Raw genomic sequence first — 17,409 nt, 5'->3', positions numbered from 1 at the left:
TTTCTGCAGCTATTTTCCAAAACCATAAGGTTTTAGGTGATGCATCGCCTCCAAGGAGGCAACACAATGCCACTTATGCAGATCCAACTTCTCAAAAGTGACCTTAAATACCTCCAAATGCTCCCAAATTTTTTGGGTATCGTTAATAATACCTCAATGTATCACTTTAAACCCAAAAGCACAATTTTTAAATGCCTACAATAAAAAGTGAAATTTCACATCTTCACTATGTGAAACCATCAAGTGTTTTACACCTAGTTTGTGTAAGACTACTTGGACTTTGTATTTTAAACAATCCTAACAAGAAGTGTGTCCGCTAGGCATCCAACAAGAAGTACAGCTCGTTCACATTCACACGTGAACATCTACAAAAACAATCTCAACATGTCAAAGGCCTTCACAAGAAGAAAATTTGTGAGACAATACTCAACAAGAGAAATGCCCGTCAAGGAAAACTTGCAAGAACACAATATCTCGAAAAAGATTGAAAAGTCATGAAAAGAAGTCTTGTAACCCCCCACATCACTATGACTACTTCTGGGAATGACAACTGGACCTACAAACCAACACGAGTCTTTCCAGCGTACTTTTTCCTCACTCGCACGCTTCCTGGGAAAACTTCTCAGGAGGTCACCCATCATGAGACTATTCCAGGTCAAGCACCCTTAACTTTGGAGTTCTCAAGTGATGGGCTACCGAAAAGAAGATGCATCTAGTACCCATCAATCCATTTAAGTCATCTTCAACTGTGTAGTCCCATACCTACACAGTCTTAGAATCATCACATTTGACCTTCCCCAAGCGATGTGGGATTGCACAGCCTTTTACTTGGTCTTTCCCCCTGCGAATCACGGATTATGACTGTCACAAGTCTCATGAAGATAGTGAACTAGTTCCATCAAGAAAAGTTCTCACTAGGTCAACTTTTTACAGCCATGTTCGATTGATTCGACACAAGTACAATGCACATGAAAAGGGTATTGCTTCGTAAAGTTAATGTCAGACTTGTCAGGACCACCATTACCCGTTACAATACTAACAACTGACTAAAGTGTGCAGCCACTATACTTTTTCTTCTTATTATTAGTTGTATAAAAGTACCTTTGCCTTATAAATAGAAGAGGCAAGCACTACAACAAAAACCCATTTCAATAACACAAAAATATAACTCTTTTCAAAAAGTATTATAATATATATATGTATATAGGCGGGACTTAATTGGCGCCTAATTTTCCCCAACCCCCCCAAAATTTTCACACGGTCCAATTGACCAAAAAAAAAAAAGTAAAAAACCATTTCCCCATTTCACAGTCGGTTCCCATTTCCCCATTTTACAGTCGGTCCCCATTTCCCCTCTCTCTCTCTTCTCTCTCTTCGTTCCCCGTTTACCCTCTCTCTCTCTCGTCGTTCCCCGTTTACCCACTCTCTCTCTCTCTTCGTTTACCCCCTCTCTCTCTTCGTTTCTCAACCGATCTGCCCAGGAGGAGGACGATTAAGCTTGCCCGCCACTTATACAATCTGCCCAGGAGGAGGATGACGACACTGTGTGTGTCTTCATCACCTCGACGCATGGTGGAAGCAAGATCTGGTATGTTTCTCCAATTTGTGTCCCTCTCTCAATTACAGTAAGCTTTTTTTTAATATCCATTTTTGTATTTATGGGGTATTTTTATGCTCCGATCACTCTGTTGTGCTCATAATTTATTGTGTTTTTTTTTCCGGTCTCACTTCATTACAAATATGGTTGGAAAAAGTTGATTTAGGGCTTGATTTAAACTTTCAAAAAAGGGGAAAGATCTCTAGAAACTGAATAAGAAGGTATATTCTTTTAAGATATTCTTTTTTTTATTTCAAATATTATGCTTGATCTATATACATGTATGTGTTATATATATGTGTGTAAAGAAAGTATGTATTGTATTATTTAGCTTTCTTTGAAGTCCTGAACTTGAGTTACAGTTTGTTGAATGGAGATAGTATATCATGGGTTATCCTTTCAACGTGCAATCCTTATCTTATTACGAGACTTGTGTTTTATATGAGTGATTGAGGCATAAATTAAGCTAGTTGTTTTGAGGAAGTGAGATCTTTGCATTTCTCTTAAGGTTCTATGGTTGAAAGGTATATGAGAATATTTAAAGACTGGTCTGACTCTTAATAATAGTTTTGTATGTTAGAGTTTAGTTTTGGGCTTCTCTTTGGGTTTATACTTGAAATTTGTTTTAACAGTATTGCCTTCATCAGCCATGAGTTACTGGGACTTTTATGCATTTGGAGAATTCCTAGTCCTCTTTATCCATTTATTTATTTTTAATGGTTTTTTTAGTTTTACTGTAATTTTCTTTTTCTTATAAACGATATTATTCAAATCCGGCTGGAAATGGTGTTGTTGTTAGTTTTTGAGGATAAGAATGTCAAGTGTTTATGTTATGTTTCTTCACATAAAACTTTGTTTGTGCTACTGCAGGCAAAGGGAACTGCCTCTTCTCAAGACAAATGGCTCTTGGTATACTTGCAGTCTACTAAGGAGTTCAGCTCACATATGGTAGGTAGCGTGTTTCATTGGACTTTTCTAAATTGACTGAAATTGGTGTTCATTTAACATAGATTTTGGTGTTCATTTCTTACTTTTATTCTATTTTGAAGCTTAATCGAGATACATGGGCTAATGAAGCTGTCTCTCAAACGATCAGTACAAACTTTGTCTTTTGGTAGGTAAGTATTCCATTTTTGGGGGGTTTCACACTAAAATATAATAATATTCAAGGCGGTTTGGCAAAATAACATTTTTTTAATGTCACTTTGCAAAATGACCTTCTATTAGTAATTTTCATTTTTTATTCTGCTTTAAGGATTCCTTATATCTAGTAGCAAATGCCTATTTTCATATTGTTTCAAGGCCTTGTATGTACATCTGTAGATACATGGTCATTATTGGACTAGAATTTTAAGATAATATGCTATACTTATATAAAGTTTGGGGCAGGGATCTTTATGTATTTTTCTTAATTGCATTATGACTTCATATTTTCGGTCTACTGTTAACTTTGCCGTTTGATATTTTGGCACTTTTGATCTGAAATGTTGTTTAGATGATTAAAATTTAAAATTTGCCTCATCATATATATATATTCATTGTTTTTTTTTACTGAGTAACGTTGTCATATCTGCGATCTCTTTCCTTTAATAACTTTCTTTTATTGGGTCTTTTGTAAAAAAAAAACTTTTATTAATTATATACGTTTTTTTTCCACGGTTCTTTGGTTTGTTTCTAGATTACTTTGTGCCTGATGATGAAAACTTTTATTTTTTGTATTGATATGTGCATTGATTTCATTTTGAGCCTCCATCTTTTCTGCTCTCACCATCTTTGGTACTCACCATGATCCATTATTTTATTTTATTTATTTATTTATTACTATTTTCTCATGTTGGCTGTGGTGATGATGATCTGTGTTTGCTGTTGGTGGTGGTGAATGCCAAAGGTGATGGTTGAAGTGGTGGTGTTTAAACCTTGAAGATGTGATTGGTTCTTAATGAATTTTCAATGTTCATGAAATTTCTAGCATTAATCTCTGAGGGCATTTATATATTAAAATGGTCTCTTTTTTCAATATTCTCTATATGTTGATGCTGCAAGTCATATGCATTGTCTTATAGTGGACACTCTCTCTGTGCTTCTTAGGCTTGGTCGCCATTTGATCTCAGTCCGGAGTTTTCTAGTCACGGAAGAGAAGGTGATAAAAACCTGGGGGGACCAGTAGACTCCTATGTAAGTTAGTTTCTCTTTCTTCCTTGTCAGTCTTAATTGCATTTCTAAATACATGTATTTCTCCTGGTTGTTGCATTTTGTATATACTTTGAATAAGATTCTGAAATGCTTTCTCATTTCCATGCCATAACAAGTTTAAGACATTCTGTTTCTCGATATGACTTTGCCCCCTTATATTAATATCTGGACCATGCATTTCCTAATGAGCTTGTGGCTTGCTGTTACCTTTTCCTATCCTTGTCCTTTTCAACTTTCCTATGAGGCGAAAGCTTGGTTGAGGGGATTTGTACATTCAAGAAAAAAATAATAGATAAACATGTAATTTTTTTTAAATTTTTTTTTTTTTTTTGCTCTGTATATCTGGCCATTTTTATAACCTAGAAAATGATGAAAAAGTTAGTAGTGTAAAACAAAGCTCATTCATTTCATGGATAACGTCCAAGTGCTGAATTGTGTTACATGTATTTGTTCAGAGCATTTGTCTGTTATTGATTGCTTAGGTATGATACTTTCACATTGTATAATGTATCATCTTCTGAAGCACAGGACTTTCATTGCCTGATACAAGACCTTGTTCATGTGACTAATGGAATGAACTTTCAAAAGTCTGATACAAATGTTGGTTATCTAGTTTCCTTTTCATTGTTTATTGTAATTTAGGACTTTTTTGTAATTGATAATTATATTTAACCAAGTATGATATGTCTCTGGTTAAATTCCTGGAAGCTAATGACATCGTATACCAAGGTTCATGGTGATGAAGCCAAGAATGGTTCAATAATGTCTTGTGTGAAGTAAATACTTGATATTTGTTTTATCATCTATTGGATATACATGATCTCATATATAAAGTGAAAACAAATTTGGAGCTTAGAAATGTATGGAGTATGACTATAACTAGGGAAAGCTGTAGAAATATACAGGTCACTGATAATTACACTAATTTTTATAGTTTTATAATTACTGATTTTTTCTAAACTTTCTAGTTCTCTGATTTTGCACCACCCAATAGTGCATGTGAAGGTAGTTCATATGATTGTGTTTATGGTTTGTCTTTATTATTATTATTGTTATTGTTGTTGTTTTTCGTACTCCATTTCTTGAATCCCACTGCTGCTCAATTAATTACAATACCTTGCTCGTTACTGTTCATGGCTATAAATCCTTTACTTCTAGAGATTATTAATACATACCGTCTGTCCAAATATTTTCACTTTTTCATGGTATCCTTGCCCTTCTTGTAATGCTTTAGACAATACTTGGTGATTGGCTCTGCTTTGAACTTGTCAAGTGAGATGCATAAATAATGTTGTTTCTTTTTTTTTTTAGACTTTCTAAAGTTATAATTAATTTTCTGACATTTTTAATTAGTTTCTGCTTGTTTGAAGTACATTTCAATATTTGTAATTGTAAGGGGAAATTCATCTAAATACTAGCATGCTTCTTTAACTCTATGTTGTTTATTACAGTCCTTTTTTTTTTGTGTAATCCCTGAGAAACCTGTTATTATTTCAATATCTTGTCAACATTCTTGAAAGTGATTTTGTACCGCGCAATAGTGCATATGAAGGTAGTTCATATGATTGTATGTATGGTTTTATGGATTTAACTCCATGGCTACATTCTTAAGCTGTAAATCACTGTTGTTTACAGGTCTCATGAGCTGGGCGCATTTGAAAGAGTCTTTGCTTAACATGCTTTTGGTATGTACTATCTTAAGAAAAGAATAATGAAGGGATTTATTCTTGTTGATGTGCTATTTTCAAAGTGATTTTTACTGCAGCATGGCTCTTATGTTTGAAGCTAATCTTCTACTGCAGGGATCACGTAAAATAAACTACAAAAACTTTGTGAAGGATTGTTTAAATTTTATGTGTCAACTGTACCAGAGTTCTGTTGCATTTAATGATGATGAATTACATCCAGAAATTTCTGAAGAAAAATAAGCTAAAAGTTGTGATACAGCTGTGATAGTTGCTTTATTTGAGGTTGGAAAGAATGCGCTATGCAAAAATTTCTCACAATTGTAAGTCCCCCATGAGAAGTCGATTTGTATTGTTTTGAGCCAGTTTCATTTGAGTCACTGATTTTTAGTTTTACACGATATTTAGATTATGGAGCTAGATACATCTAAGAAGAAAGAAAATAAGGAAGGTTCTACTACAAGAGCTGATGGTGTCAGGTATACAGTAGCTCTCTTTACAAAATTATTTTTTCAGCTCTTTTATATAATACTCTTATAATAATTAAAAAAAAAACCAAAAAATATGATACAGGACTCTGATGGTGGAGCTAATTGTAGATGAGCTTACTTATAATAAGGATATTTTCCACCCTTTTCTTCAGGTAATCATCTCCACTTCCTGCATTTTTTCAGGCCATTTTTCAACATAGTTTATGTTCCTATGCGCGCATGGTATAAAATATAAATCTCTAAAGTGTTGAGACAGCTCTTTTGCCCAAAATCAATTTTATGTATTGTTTTTTTTAACTTTCTTATGGTTACAAATTGTGGGTTATAATATTTGATGGCTCTACAATAATTTTCTTACTGGTTTAGGAACAAATAAGATTTCATCTAACTTCTAAACAATGAATTTTCCCCGGTTTGTTTCCCCTGTTTTATGGTTTTATATATGATGAATTTGTAGTTATTTTTCTGTGTAAAAATATATAATTTGCCAAAAACATGGTCACTCCGCAAATCCTGAGGATGTTTTGCAGGTATACGATGAACCTAAATGGAAGCTTGAAATTGTTGTGCAGTACTTTTGGAAATATGTGGGAAAGGTAAGTGACTTCTTGGAATGTTGAAAGAACAAAGTAGTCAACCAATGATAAGACTTCACATATATTGACCAAAGAACTTTTTTCCATGGTCATTGCTGTAGTTTGTTATTGTTGTCCTAAAGTGTTATTTTGTTGTAATCATAAAGCAATTTTTTTACTCATTGCTAATATTCTTATTTACCTTGTATCATTCGATATTGCAGTCTTCTGTCCATACTCGTAGGTCTAATGGTTCTGTAGATGATACAACATTTAGTGGAGCATTGAAGTGCTTTTTAGATATCACTGGCACAAAAAGCGTTGTTAAAAGAATTGGGACTGAAGTAATTCAGTTACTCTTAGTACATGGATTTCAGGTGATTGGTCTTGCTCTTTATGAACTTATCTATATACCTGTTAATAAGTAACACTGTCTTTCAAAGTTTAACCTGGTGTATGTAAAGAGACCCATGTACTCTATTTTATGCAATTGCTTTAGACCCCCACAACTGCTCTTTGTAGTTCTTTTTTAAATTTTGTAGGATGACTGAGAAGATAAAGTATTACTCTTCTTGCTAAACGTATCGATTTTAAAGAAAAGATTCTGATTATATAATTATGTAGAGCATGGTTTTTCAAACGAAAATTTGTTTGCTGCTGACTTTCCTTCTCCAGATAATCCCAGTTGTTTATTTGAACATGGAAAAGTTTTGAACTCTAGTCATCTGATAAGCCATTCTAAATTGTTTAATATTGTGATTCAACCAATTTTAAGGTCCTTAACTAGCATTAGTAATAGCATGGTACCAATTTGATAGGCACTAATACAGATATAATCTTTGAAAGAATCTGTTGTAGAGCTCTTATTGATATCAGCCACCAAAATATATATAATCTTTGAAAGAATCTGTTGTAGAGCTCTTTGTAGTATTCCTGCTGTTGGGCTGCACTTATTTGGTTTTCAAATTGTTGCATTGCATCCAATATTTTTGAACTTGTTTGAGGACATTTACTTTATTTTTATAGCTAAAAAAATTCATCACCAGGATCTAGAGAGTCCTTTTATACAAGCCTATTAGACTACTAACTTTGAACTTTTATTTATTTTTATTTATTATAGATTGGGTGTAGCAGAGCAAAGTGGAGAGGTTACACGATCTGTCTCTGGCCCAGTACTTCCAAGGTATTAGAGGCTCAGCTTGACAGGAGCATCATCTAGATCTTGTAAATATGTTCTCAACACCCTCATGCAGGTAAGTTTGGTGTATGTTGTTGTTGAATGTCTTAATGCTAACACTGTACTCTGTTTTTTCCATTTTTTTATATACCTTACTATAAACCTAAGTAGTTGATGTAAAATTCTAATTGATTTTTAGACATTTCAAAACAAGAGACTGGCTTATGCTGTCAAGGAAAGCACTCTTGATAGTCTAATTACTGAGCTCCTTCTATGGCTGTTGGATGAGAGAGTTCCACATATGGATGATGGCAGCCAGCTTTTAAAAGCTTTGAATGTTCTGATGCTAAAGATTCTGGTTAAGACTTGCCATTTCATTTCTTCCCTCTTTTTCTTTTCATTTATTCTTATCTTGACTCGCATGTTTTATTTTAGTCTGATTTGTTATTCAACTTTACAGGATAATGCATATCGAACTTCATCCTTTGTTGTTCTCATCAATCTCTTACGTCCATTAGATCCTTCAAGGTGGCCCTCACCTGCATCAAATGAGACATTTGCTGTCAGAAATCAGAAGTTCTCTGATCTGGTTGTTAAATGTTTGATAAAACTTACAAAGGTAACTTCTTGTTTTAGCTATTTTCTTCTGCATTGCTCATATTTTGATGCTTCTCTGAATTTTCATAATGTGTTTTCTAACCAGGAAGGCAATGTTGCCAACCAGAGGGAACATCTAATTCTTCTCCTTGCCAATATTCACATTCAGAAAGCTAATAAGCAGTCTGTCTTGAAGGTATTCTGATTGTTAATTAAGGTTGTAAAGCTTTGGCTTTAACTAATCCTCTTATATAAATTTGAATTTATGATATTTGGAGTCTAATGTCAAAACTGGATATTTATGATATTTATGCAGCATTGTTCCTTTGTAAATTTTATTTAATTAGCATTTGAAACATTAGTGGTGAAATTTGGGTTTTCAATAAGGTCTTCTATTTCTTTGAATCTCTTTTATGACTCTTTAATTTAAGGTCAATCACTAGAGTCTTGAATTTAACATAAGGATGTAATATTTGCTTTTACATTTACTATCATTCTAGTCATAGCAATTTAGTATAGTTTAGTTACAAGTAATTTAGTTGCTGCTGTTGACAATTTGTGGTATCTAAAAGATGGAATACATACTGTAGTCTTGAAAAAACTTTCAGAAAATGGTAAGAGCTATGTGGGTTTTACAGTTTTATTTTTGTATGATACTTCAAGCACTGATTTGTAGACTTATCTCAGTTTTTGGTGGATCCTACTCCATTTTCTAGGATCTTGCAGGCAAAGGACACCAAGTGAATTAGATAGAGAGGTTAAGAACTTGAGGGTGGCATTTACTGACCTGTTTTTGAAGCATAACACTTTCAAGAAACTGCAAAGCCATCGAGATATTGATGCAAAGAATGGAAGAATGTATTTCACTAATTTTTGTATACATTTCTTGTTTTGTATTTGGTGATAAAGGAATTTGAATTGGGCATAAATTATGTTGTAATATGATTTCTTAAGCCTAGACTAGTAGACTAAATATTGTAATTACATTTGAATAATTAATAAAAATCTATTTATGTTACCTTATTTGGCTTCAACTTTCATATTTGTTTTCCTAGTTTTGTGTAAGTAAAAAAAGATTATGTTTCTCTAAGCTAATATAACACATGTGTTATACTAAAGTGTAGTATAACACAAATAATGTGTTATACTAAAGTTTAGTATAACACAAAAAAAGTGTTATACTAAAGTGTAGTATAACACAAAAAAAGTGTTATATAATCGACTATAAATAACATAATTCAACACTTATCTATATATTAAAATAACACAGAAATTGTGTTATCGTTGACAATACAATAACACATCTGTATAACACTGATAAAGTGTTATGTAAAGTACCCTGACCTATGATAACATAGTCGGTCTTAACACATCAGAAAGTGTTATCGTAGGTTTTGATAACACATTTTCGATGTTATTAAAAGCATTTTTTCTTGAAGTGAAGCCTCCATCAAAGAGGGTTGATGGTTGGTAAAAAAGTGAAGAATACAAAGAGAGAATCAATAACAAAATCTCTTTGAATGTAGCCCTTTCTTCTTGGCTGAACCACTATAGATTTTGTCTTCTTTTTCTATTTCATTTCATCTTTGGAAACCAATCACAAATCATAATTGACGAGGATAAATTCTCTTTCTTTTTCTATTTCATTTGATCTCTAACAATTCATTATTGACATTGATAAGAAATTATGTCAAAAATTATTATGACTCATACTTATGATCCTGTATCTCAAATCAACAATTTAGATGCAATATAGAAAAAGGTACACCTTATACCTCACAATTGTCCAAGAATATTTTACGCCTATTAGACATGTTTTTTTAATACAATGGCAACTTGATCACCTCTTCATCTCACACACACTCACACACTTAATTACTTGAGCTAGACCCAAATGTCACCTATTTGACATGGTTTTAAAAGTACTTTTACAACATAGCACTTATTCTAGAGAATATTTATGTAATTTATCATAAGCACTTTTTATGTTTGGAAGTCTTTCCAAAAGAAGCAAGTCTCCACTTTCTTAACTCTTTTATAAAAGAAAATAAATTGTTTAAGTCTTAATGAAATCATGAATTTCTTATTTTATTTATATCATCCAAAATAAAATTACATTAAAAAATATATATTTCAGAATATCCAAACACTAGAACGATTGGAGCTTTTCTAATTACTAGAGTCGGCACGTGCCATTGGCACATGTTTAGTAAAATAATTTGATAAGATGAATTAAGAATATATAATTATTTAGATTAAAATATTTATTTAATTAGTATATTGAGACATTAAGAAAAAGAAATAATATTAATATGCTTCTAATAATTTTGAGATTATCCAATAGTAGGTTGTTGAAATAGAAATCTCTAAACAACAACAAGAAACAAATAAATAGAGAGAGAAAGAGGAAGCACTTAATTGAAGATGATGATATTAATTAAAAATTATCAATTTTTGTACATAAAATTGCACAATATATGTTAAACTAATGAATAAGTCATTAATTATATTGTGATTGATAAATATAATATGACAAATGTTATAAAGTCAGATATAAATGTTATATTTATTTTCAGTAAAAGACGCTTTAAGTGTTGAGTCCAATACTAATACAATTATAGAGTTCATATAAAAAGTAAAAATAAAATTATAGAACTTATCTGTATTAATTCAGATATTGTGCTTGACACAATTTGTACTTATTATAATACTTTTTTTCTAAAAAAATCAAGAAAATCTTACTTGATGAATAAAAGTATCACTTCAAAATAAGGAAAGCATGTGTAGTTAACCCTTTGCAAGGTGAGGATTGATTTGGCTAATAATACTAATAGTTTCCTATCATAATTAATTGCTACTTTTTTTGTATATTAGACAATTTTTGTGTAATAAAATATTTTATTATAATGTAATGCATTCTACTTTTAATGTGTTGTAGTATAAAAGAGATTTGAAAATGTAAAACCCTAAATTGACTTTCTTAAATAGATAATATATTTTATAACTCAAAAGCTTTTTTTAACAAGTTTCAAGCAGTTGTGGTGACAGGTTTATGATATGTCGTGACAACTTGTTTTTTCCAGATTTGTTTTCTTAAGTCTTAATTCTTTAAAAATCATCATATATGTTTATGGCAATTTTTTTACTTGAAATTTTGCCCAAATATGTTGATATTCAATGAGAAAAATATTATTTTATTTATAAGAAGATTTTTCTTTAAATAAAATATATTTTTCCTCTTCTAGACTTTGAGACTTTTTGTCAATCGATTAAATAATATTTTGTGATATTTTTTATTGACAAATTTCGTGGTAATGGCTGGTGTGAAAAGAAATATTCAAAAAATGCAGTTTACTTTTTTTTAAAAAGGAAACTTTATGTAATAAAGAAAATATTTGTTTAAAAAATTATATTGTGAAATTTGCTTGTGATTCTTTCCTTTGGCAATTCGATCGTACATGGATTGTAACGCCCTACTACCTTAGAGCCGTTACTAAGTGAGTTTAAAATAGAAATTGTGCATTTAATTGACTCAAGTGGTTTCTAAAACCAAAAGTGTGAATAAACCAGAGTTTAAGGCTGTACTCTTTGAAAATGTTTAGTTTCATTAAAAACGTTAATTATAAAACATCTGGGATCCCAAAATAAGGTTTACAAAATATTTACAACTCAAAATAGATTTACACTTGATCAGCTATCAAAAGAATGGTTAAATACAGCCATATACAAAATGCCCCCAACCAAAGCAGTCGGGCAGGCCGAACATGTACGCGCCGCCCCCACGCTCTCCATACTCATGGCCGGTTGACTGACTCCTTGCTTTTACCTGCCACACGGAGCACCCGTGAGCCGAAGCCCAGCAAGAAAACCCAAATAACACATAACATATGCAAAACAAATAGCTGGCAATAATTCACTGACACATAGGAAAACCATCAAAATAAACAAGTACGGCCATGCCGCTCCCAAGGCCTTACCAAAGCCTGGAGTTTCGGTTCTCACCGCGAGGATAACTCATGTATCCCTTGGGTCCCACCCTGAATATAAGCATCCCATGTGCTGTGTGTTACTTTCGGCCCACGGCCGCCCCGGCCTATGCCGTACCCGGCCTCTGCCGCTCGTTTCATCATAATCACACATATAGTACATTCAAAATAAACATTCACACACATCACGGTTCATTTAAGGTTAAGCATTTGCACGTAATACAATCCGGGGCCACGCCCTACAATCACACAGTGGGGCCATGCCCTAAACTCGGGTGTTACGGTTTTCTTACCTGTAATCCGTGCTTTCCGATGCACCACGATCACGAGCACGGTCCTCTAGCACGAGCCTCTCCGAAATCCTAGTCACAACACACATAAAACACTTTTAATACTAACCAAACCCAAAACCACTTCCCGGGACCAATCCCGCACTCTCGGGACCTCTAAAACCTTAAAACAACACCCCGGAGGCATCCCACGAACCCCCGGAGCTAAGACCTAAAATTGCCAAAAAGAGCTACCCTGAAAATTGCCTTGTGCCGCGGCACCCATCAGACAGAAGCTCCCTTGCCGCGGCACACAAAAACCCTGCCGCGGCACGCCTTCGCAGACCCAGAATTCTGGGTTTTTCCTGCAATTTTCCCCGAGCTTTAACCTCTCCAAATCATCCCAAACCAAAACCTAAACCCCAAAACTCAAATCCAAACATCATATGAACAATCTAACACCCCATAAACACTAGAATCAAATCCAAAACATCAATGCACACAAGATCCACTCCTTTGATTTCAAATTCAACAACCCATACCAAAACCCATGAAAATCTTAACTCAAGCATTAAATTCCTCAACCAACACAGAAAACAAACTTAAATAAGCATAAGATCCTTACCTCAAGAGTAGAATCCACCCTAAAGTTCCCTTGATCTCCTTCTAAGCTTCCCACTTCAGTCCCTTCTACACCTCTTCTTCTTTCTTCTTCTTTGCCCTAGCCTTTCTCTCCTCTTCTTTTCCTTCTCTTCTAATTTTATCAAAGCCACAAGTGACCCAAATGCCCAAACCGTACCCCCTAAATCCCAGCTGCATAAAGTCTATTTGCCTTGCCAAAAGACCAAATTACCCCTCCTTACTAATCCTTCTAAGCTAAACCTTCAAGGGTACTTAAGTCTTAACACTTTCATTTCAATTCTACCACTTCCTATCTTAAAACTTGTTACTCACAGCAGTTACAAATGGTTACCAAAATACCAATAACTAATCACTCTTTCTAAACTCAACTTATAAGATTCCCGAAGTACCCCTGGGCTCCTCCCGAGCCGGGTACAACATCCCGTTGTGACTTTTAGACTAACTGGCTCTCTAGGACCGTCTCGATGCGTGCATCCTGATAAAACATCACACTCACATGGCACAATTCACATAGTACAATTATCACAGTTATGCCCTAACATGGCCAAGTTACAATCATGCTCATTTTAAGACAATCAGTTCTACATGCGTACTGATTCACATAGTCATGCATCTCAAATAATCAAATAGTCATATAACGTGCAATAAATCATAATGATGCATTAAACTTAATCAAGTCACACACAAAATCCCATCATGCCCTCCAGGCACACTACTCCAGGCCCTTTAAGCCTTAACACTGAATTTGGGTCGTTACATGGATCTTTCTAGCTGAAAAGATTATTTTTATTTATAGAAATATTTTCTTTAAATAAAATATATATTTCCTTATTTGGAAAAGAAGACTTTTTGGTAAAATAAAATAATCTTTCTGAGATAATCTATTTTGTGCATCTTTGAATGAATTACTACATAATTTGATTTATTTTGGGGAAAGTTCATTGTCCCATAATGTGATGAGAAAATTTATACAGGATCTTTATTTATTTTCATGTAGATCTAATATTAAACAAATTAATATGAGATAACCTAGAACATGGTTCTAAAATTGAATTTAAAGAGAAACAAAGATAAGAATACTTACAGTATACGCAGTGGAATGAAAGAGTCATTACTTCAGTTTCTCTAACTCTTGTACCCTTTCTATCGCGGAGTATTATCAAGAAACTGAACCGTTCTTCTAATTTCTTCATAGTCTTCCAATGTATCCTTAGAATCACCTAGACTAGTGTGGGAAATTCTCAACACATGAGATAGATACAGAGAGAAGAAAAGAAAATAACAAAGAGGCTTAGAAAATGACTTGTGTTTAGAGAGAATCTAAAACTTATCAGAAAATCTAACTTGTGATTTGTCAAACTTGTGTTTTGACTTCTCTCTAAGCACTCCTTTTATAGACTCAAATAGGTCATTTAATTTAATTAAAAATCAATAAAATAATAGCCAATTTAAAGCCCTAGGTCGAAATTATCATAGGCTTTAGGCCCGTGAAATTTCTCATTTGATTATAAGCCCATTGGACTTAAAATCAAGGCCTGTATTATTTTCTATTGATTTAATTAATCAAATAATTATTTAAATCCTTTATCAAATTAATTATTTATAATTTGAACCTTGATTTAAACTTATTTATTAATTTAGATACCAATTCATCTTAATTAATAAATTTTCCCTAATTTCTCTTTTCTTCTCAAAAATACATAACTCTGTGAAACTATCCAAAATTGACCTGATCAACTTTGATAATTCTAATTGAAAATTAAATCAATTAATTGAGACTATCTAGATAATTTTATCCAAGGTACAAGGGACCATGGGCCTATGAAATCAAGCTCCAATAGGTTATCATTAATCTAACAAATAAATTAACTAACTTATTAATTCCTCATGACTCCACTATAGATTCGGAATTGTACAATTGAATTCATAGAACGCTCTATAAAAAATATAGATACACTATTAATTATCCATTGTTACAACCACAATTGTCACTCAATCCTCTATAGATAATCTACAATGAGATAGGACTAAAATACCGTTTTACCCCTCATTGTATTTTATCCTTAAAACACTTAGTTCCTTGTAAATGATATTTTAGTAAACTAATTTAATTACTGAAATGAGATCTCTATCATTTAACACATTGAACCAAACTAAAAGGAAACCATCGTTTCACTTCTTCATCAGAAGCTATAAATGTTCATATCTATGACTAACACTCCCACTCAATTATACTACCGAGTTCCCAAGATGTAAGTATGGGCTAGTCCAAAGGGTAAGCTCGTAACGAACAAGTCAAAGAACTCAAATAATACAATCAGTTAGAATACTAACCACTCAAAATTGAGATTGAATTGACCTATGGTCAACTATATGATATGACTAGAATAGATAATAACGGTATGTTTACTTATCTTATCAACTGTCAATATCGGTCCTGTCTGATGTAACAAATACATCCGATCTTGTCTACTTTGCCAATGTTCTGGAAAGAACATAACACTACAATGTGTAAGTAGATCATATCGTAGATTAGCAAGTCAGTGTAAATCCTGTGCACTGACTAATCTTAGGACTATCTTATTTTGAACATATAATCATATTTATATTCCACTGTGATTACATCACTATAAATACGATTAGCTATATGCTCGAGATTTAATAGAAGTTTATATTAAACAAATAATCATGAAAATAAAACATGTGAGCAAAGTGATTGACCAAGTCAAAAAATGATTTCTATTCTTTTATTGATAATAAAATGAGATTACAAAGAATTTGGGTTTTAATTAGGGCATAAAACCCTAACACAATGAACCTGGTCATTTTAATTGTCCAGGTACATTCAAGTTGTCAAGACAACTTCCTAATCTGTCGAGGCAGAATCTGGCAGACAGGCAAAATTTTCTATTTAAAGAATTTGTATGATTCTTTAATTGATTTTTGCAAATTTCGTGGACTACTTTGAAAGACCATTTCATCTATAAATAAAGGACCAAGCAGCCACAAATATTTAGCTCTTTCACTTCTCATTTTTGAATATCATTGATATTTTTGAGAGAGTTCTTTTTGTGAGATTAAGAATGGATACCTTAATCTAGTATCTAGGACTTGTGTAGCTTCCTTTTGTATTCATCTATTTCGTATAGGAACATGTGTTATCCATTGATAACGAGTTCAACAATTTTTAGGAGAAGATTTTGCTAAGACTTTCTTCAGGAGGAAGAAAGCATTCATCAAACTTTGAAGGGAGTTCAAGAGCGTCGGTTTCTCATCAAAAACTGGATTTTTGAAGGGTATACAAAAGCTTGCGGCATAAGTATAAAGGGAGTCTATCTATGTATAAGTCAATTGTGATTTTGTACTTTGTGATACCTTACTAATCAGTTTCATCTTTGGGCGTGGCCTCGTGGACTAGAATTTCATAACCACGTAAAAAATCTCCAGTGTTGATTTTTTTTTTATATTCTTTGTTTATTTCTGTAATAATCTATTCAAACAACTCATTTAGTCGTTAGATCAGATTCAGATTCTGTTAAAACAGTTTAATCACTATACCGCAATCTAATAAGTAGTTTAATTTAATCACTTGGTAAACATTAAAATACGGAATTTCAATTGTTATCAGAGCGGATCACTAAACTCTTAGTGAGATTTTGTGGTTTTCTGTTTGTTTCGTTTCTTGTGAAATATCTTTCTTTGCAGAAGGTGGATCTATAAGTCGCCCTCCATTGCTGAATGATACAAACTATCCATACTGGAATGTAAGGATGAAAGCTTTTATCAAATCCCTTGAGGAAAAGGCTTGGAGATCAATATTGACAGGTTGGACACCACCTATCGAGATAGATTCGAAATCAGGTAAGACACAGGTAAAATCTGAACTTGAATGGTCTAATGAATAAGATAAATTGTCAATTTATAATACTAAAGCCTTACATGCAATTTTTAATTTGAAGGAAATCCTTCGAACTCAATTTGAAGGAACTGTTGATGTTAAGCGATATAGGCTTGTAATGTTGACCACAAGAATTGAAAACCTTCATATGCCTAAAAAAGAAACCCTCACTGAGTTTTATGAAGATTTGTCTCACATTGCTAATGAATATTTTGTTAGGAACAGTCCCCAATGCGCAACGAAAATTGTTGTAATTTTAGTATTGTATACAACAACAAAAAATTTCATATAAACAACTT

At 32.9% G+C, this 17,409-nt stretch overlaps 1 protein-coding gene and 1 long non-coding RNA gene across 3 annotated transcripts; both read left to right on the top strand.

The window, feature by feature from the left end:
• Positions 1 to 1,063: 1,063 nt before the first annotated feature.
• Positions 1,064 to 4,697, top strand: LOC133803415 (uncharacterized). Its single transcript, XR_009877936.1, has 4 exons — positions 1,064 to 1,818; positions 2,468 to 2,545; positions 2,647 to 3,772; positions 4,319 to 4,697. It is a non-coding gene; the product is annotated as an uncharacterized LOC133803415 (long non-coding RNA).
• A 1,351-nt stretch (positions 4,698 to 6,048) lies between these two features.
• Positions 6,049 to 9,295, top strand: LOC133803402 (protein MOR1-like). Of its 2 annotated transcripts, none has more exons than XM_062241439.1 (8): positions 6,049 to 6,118; positions 6,497 to 6,562; positions 6,803 to 6,918; positions 7,662 to 7,794; positions 7,918 to 8,076; positions 8,179 to 8,337; positions 8,422 to 8,511; positions 9,003 to 9,295. In XM_062241439.1, the coding sequence occupies exons 4-8, from the start codon at positions 7,789 to 7,791 to the stop codon at positions 9,057 to 9,059; spliced, it is 471 nt and encodes a 156-aa protein (XP_062097423.1). In that variant the 5' UTR covers positions 6,049 to 6,118; positions 6,497 to 6,562; positions 6,803 to 6,918; positions 7,662 to 7,788; the 3' UTR covers positions 9,060 to 9,295. The 2 variants fall into 2 exon arrangements, with proteins under 2 accessions (XP_062097423.1, XP_062097430.1); XM_062241446.1 differs by having other exon boundaries at positions 9,032 to 9,293.
• The last annotated feature ends 8,114 nt before the right edge of the window (positions 9,296 to 17,409 follow it).

The sequence above is a fragment of the Humulus lupulus genome, chromosome 1 (genome assembly GCF_963169125.1).
Source record: "Humulus lupulus chromosome 1, drHumLupu1.1, whole genome shotgun sequence".
NCBI classification, from domain to species: domain Eukaryota; kingdom Viridiplantae; phylum Streptophyta; class Magnoliopsida; order Rosales; family Cannabaceae; genus Humulus; species Humulus lupulus.
Note: the sequence above shows the minus strand (reverse complement) of the source record. Positions and strands in the feature narration are given on the sequence as shown.

Coding starts and splice junctions, on each gene's coding strand:
- LOC133803402 (XM_062241439.1), top strand. Junction 8,077..8,178: donor TTCTGATGCTAAAGATTCTG/GTTAAGACTTGC, acceptor TCAACTTTACAG/GATAATGCATATCGAACTTC. Junction 8,338..8,421: donor GTTTGATAAAACTTACAAAG/GTAACTTCTTGT, acceptor TTTTCTAACCAG/GAAGGCAATGTTGCCAACCA.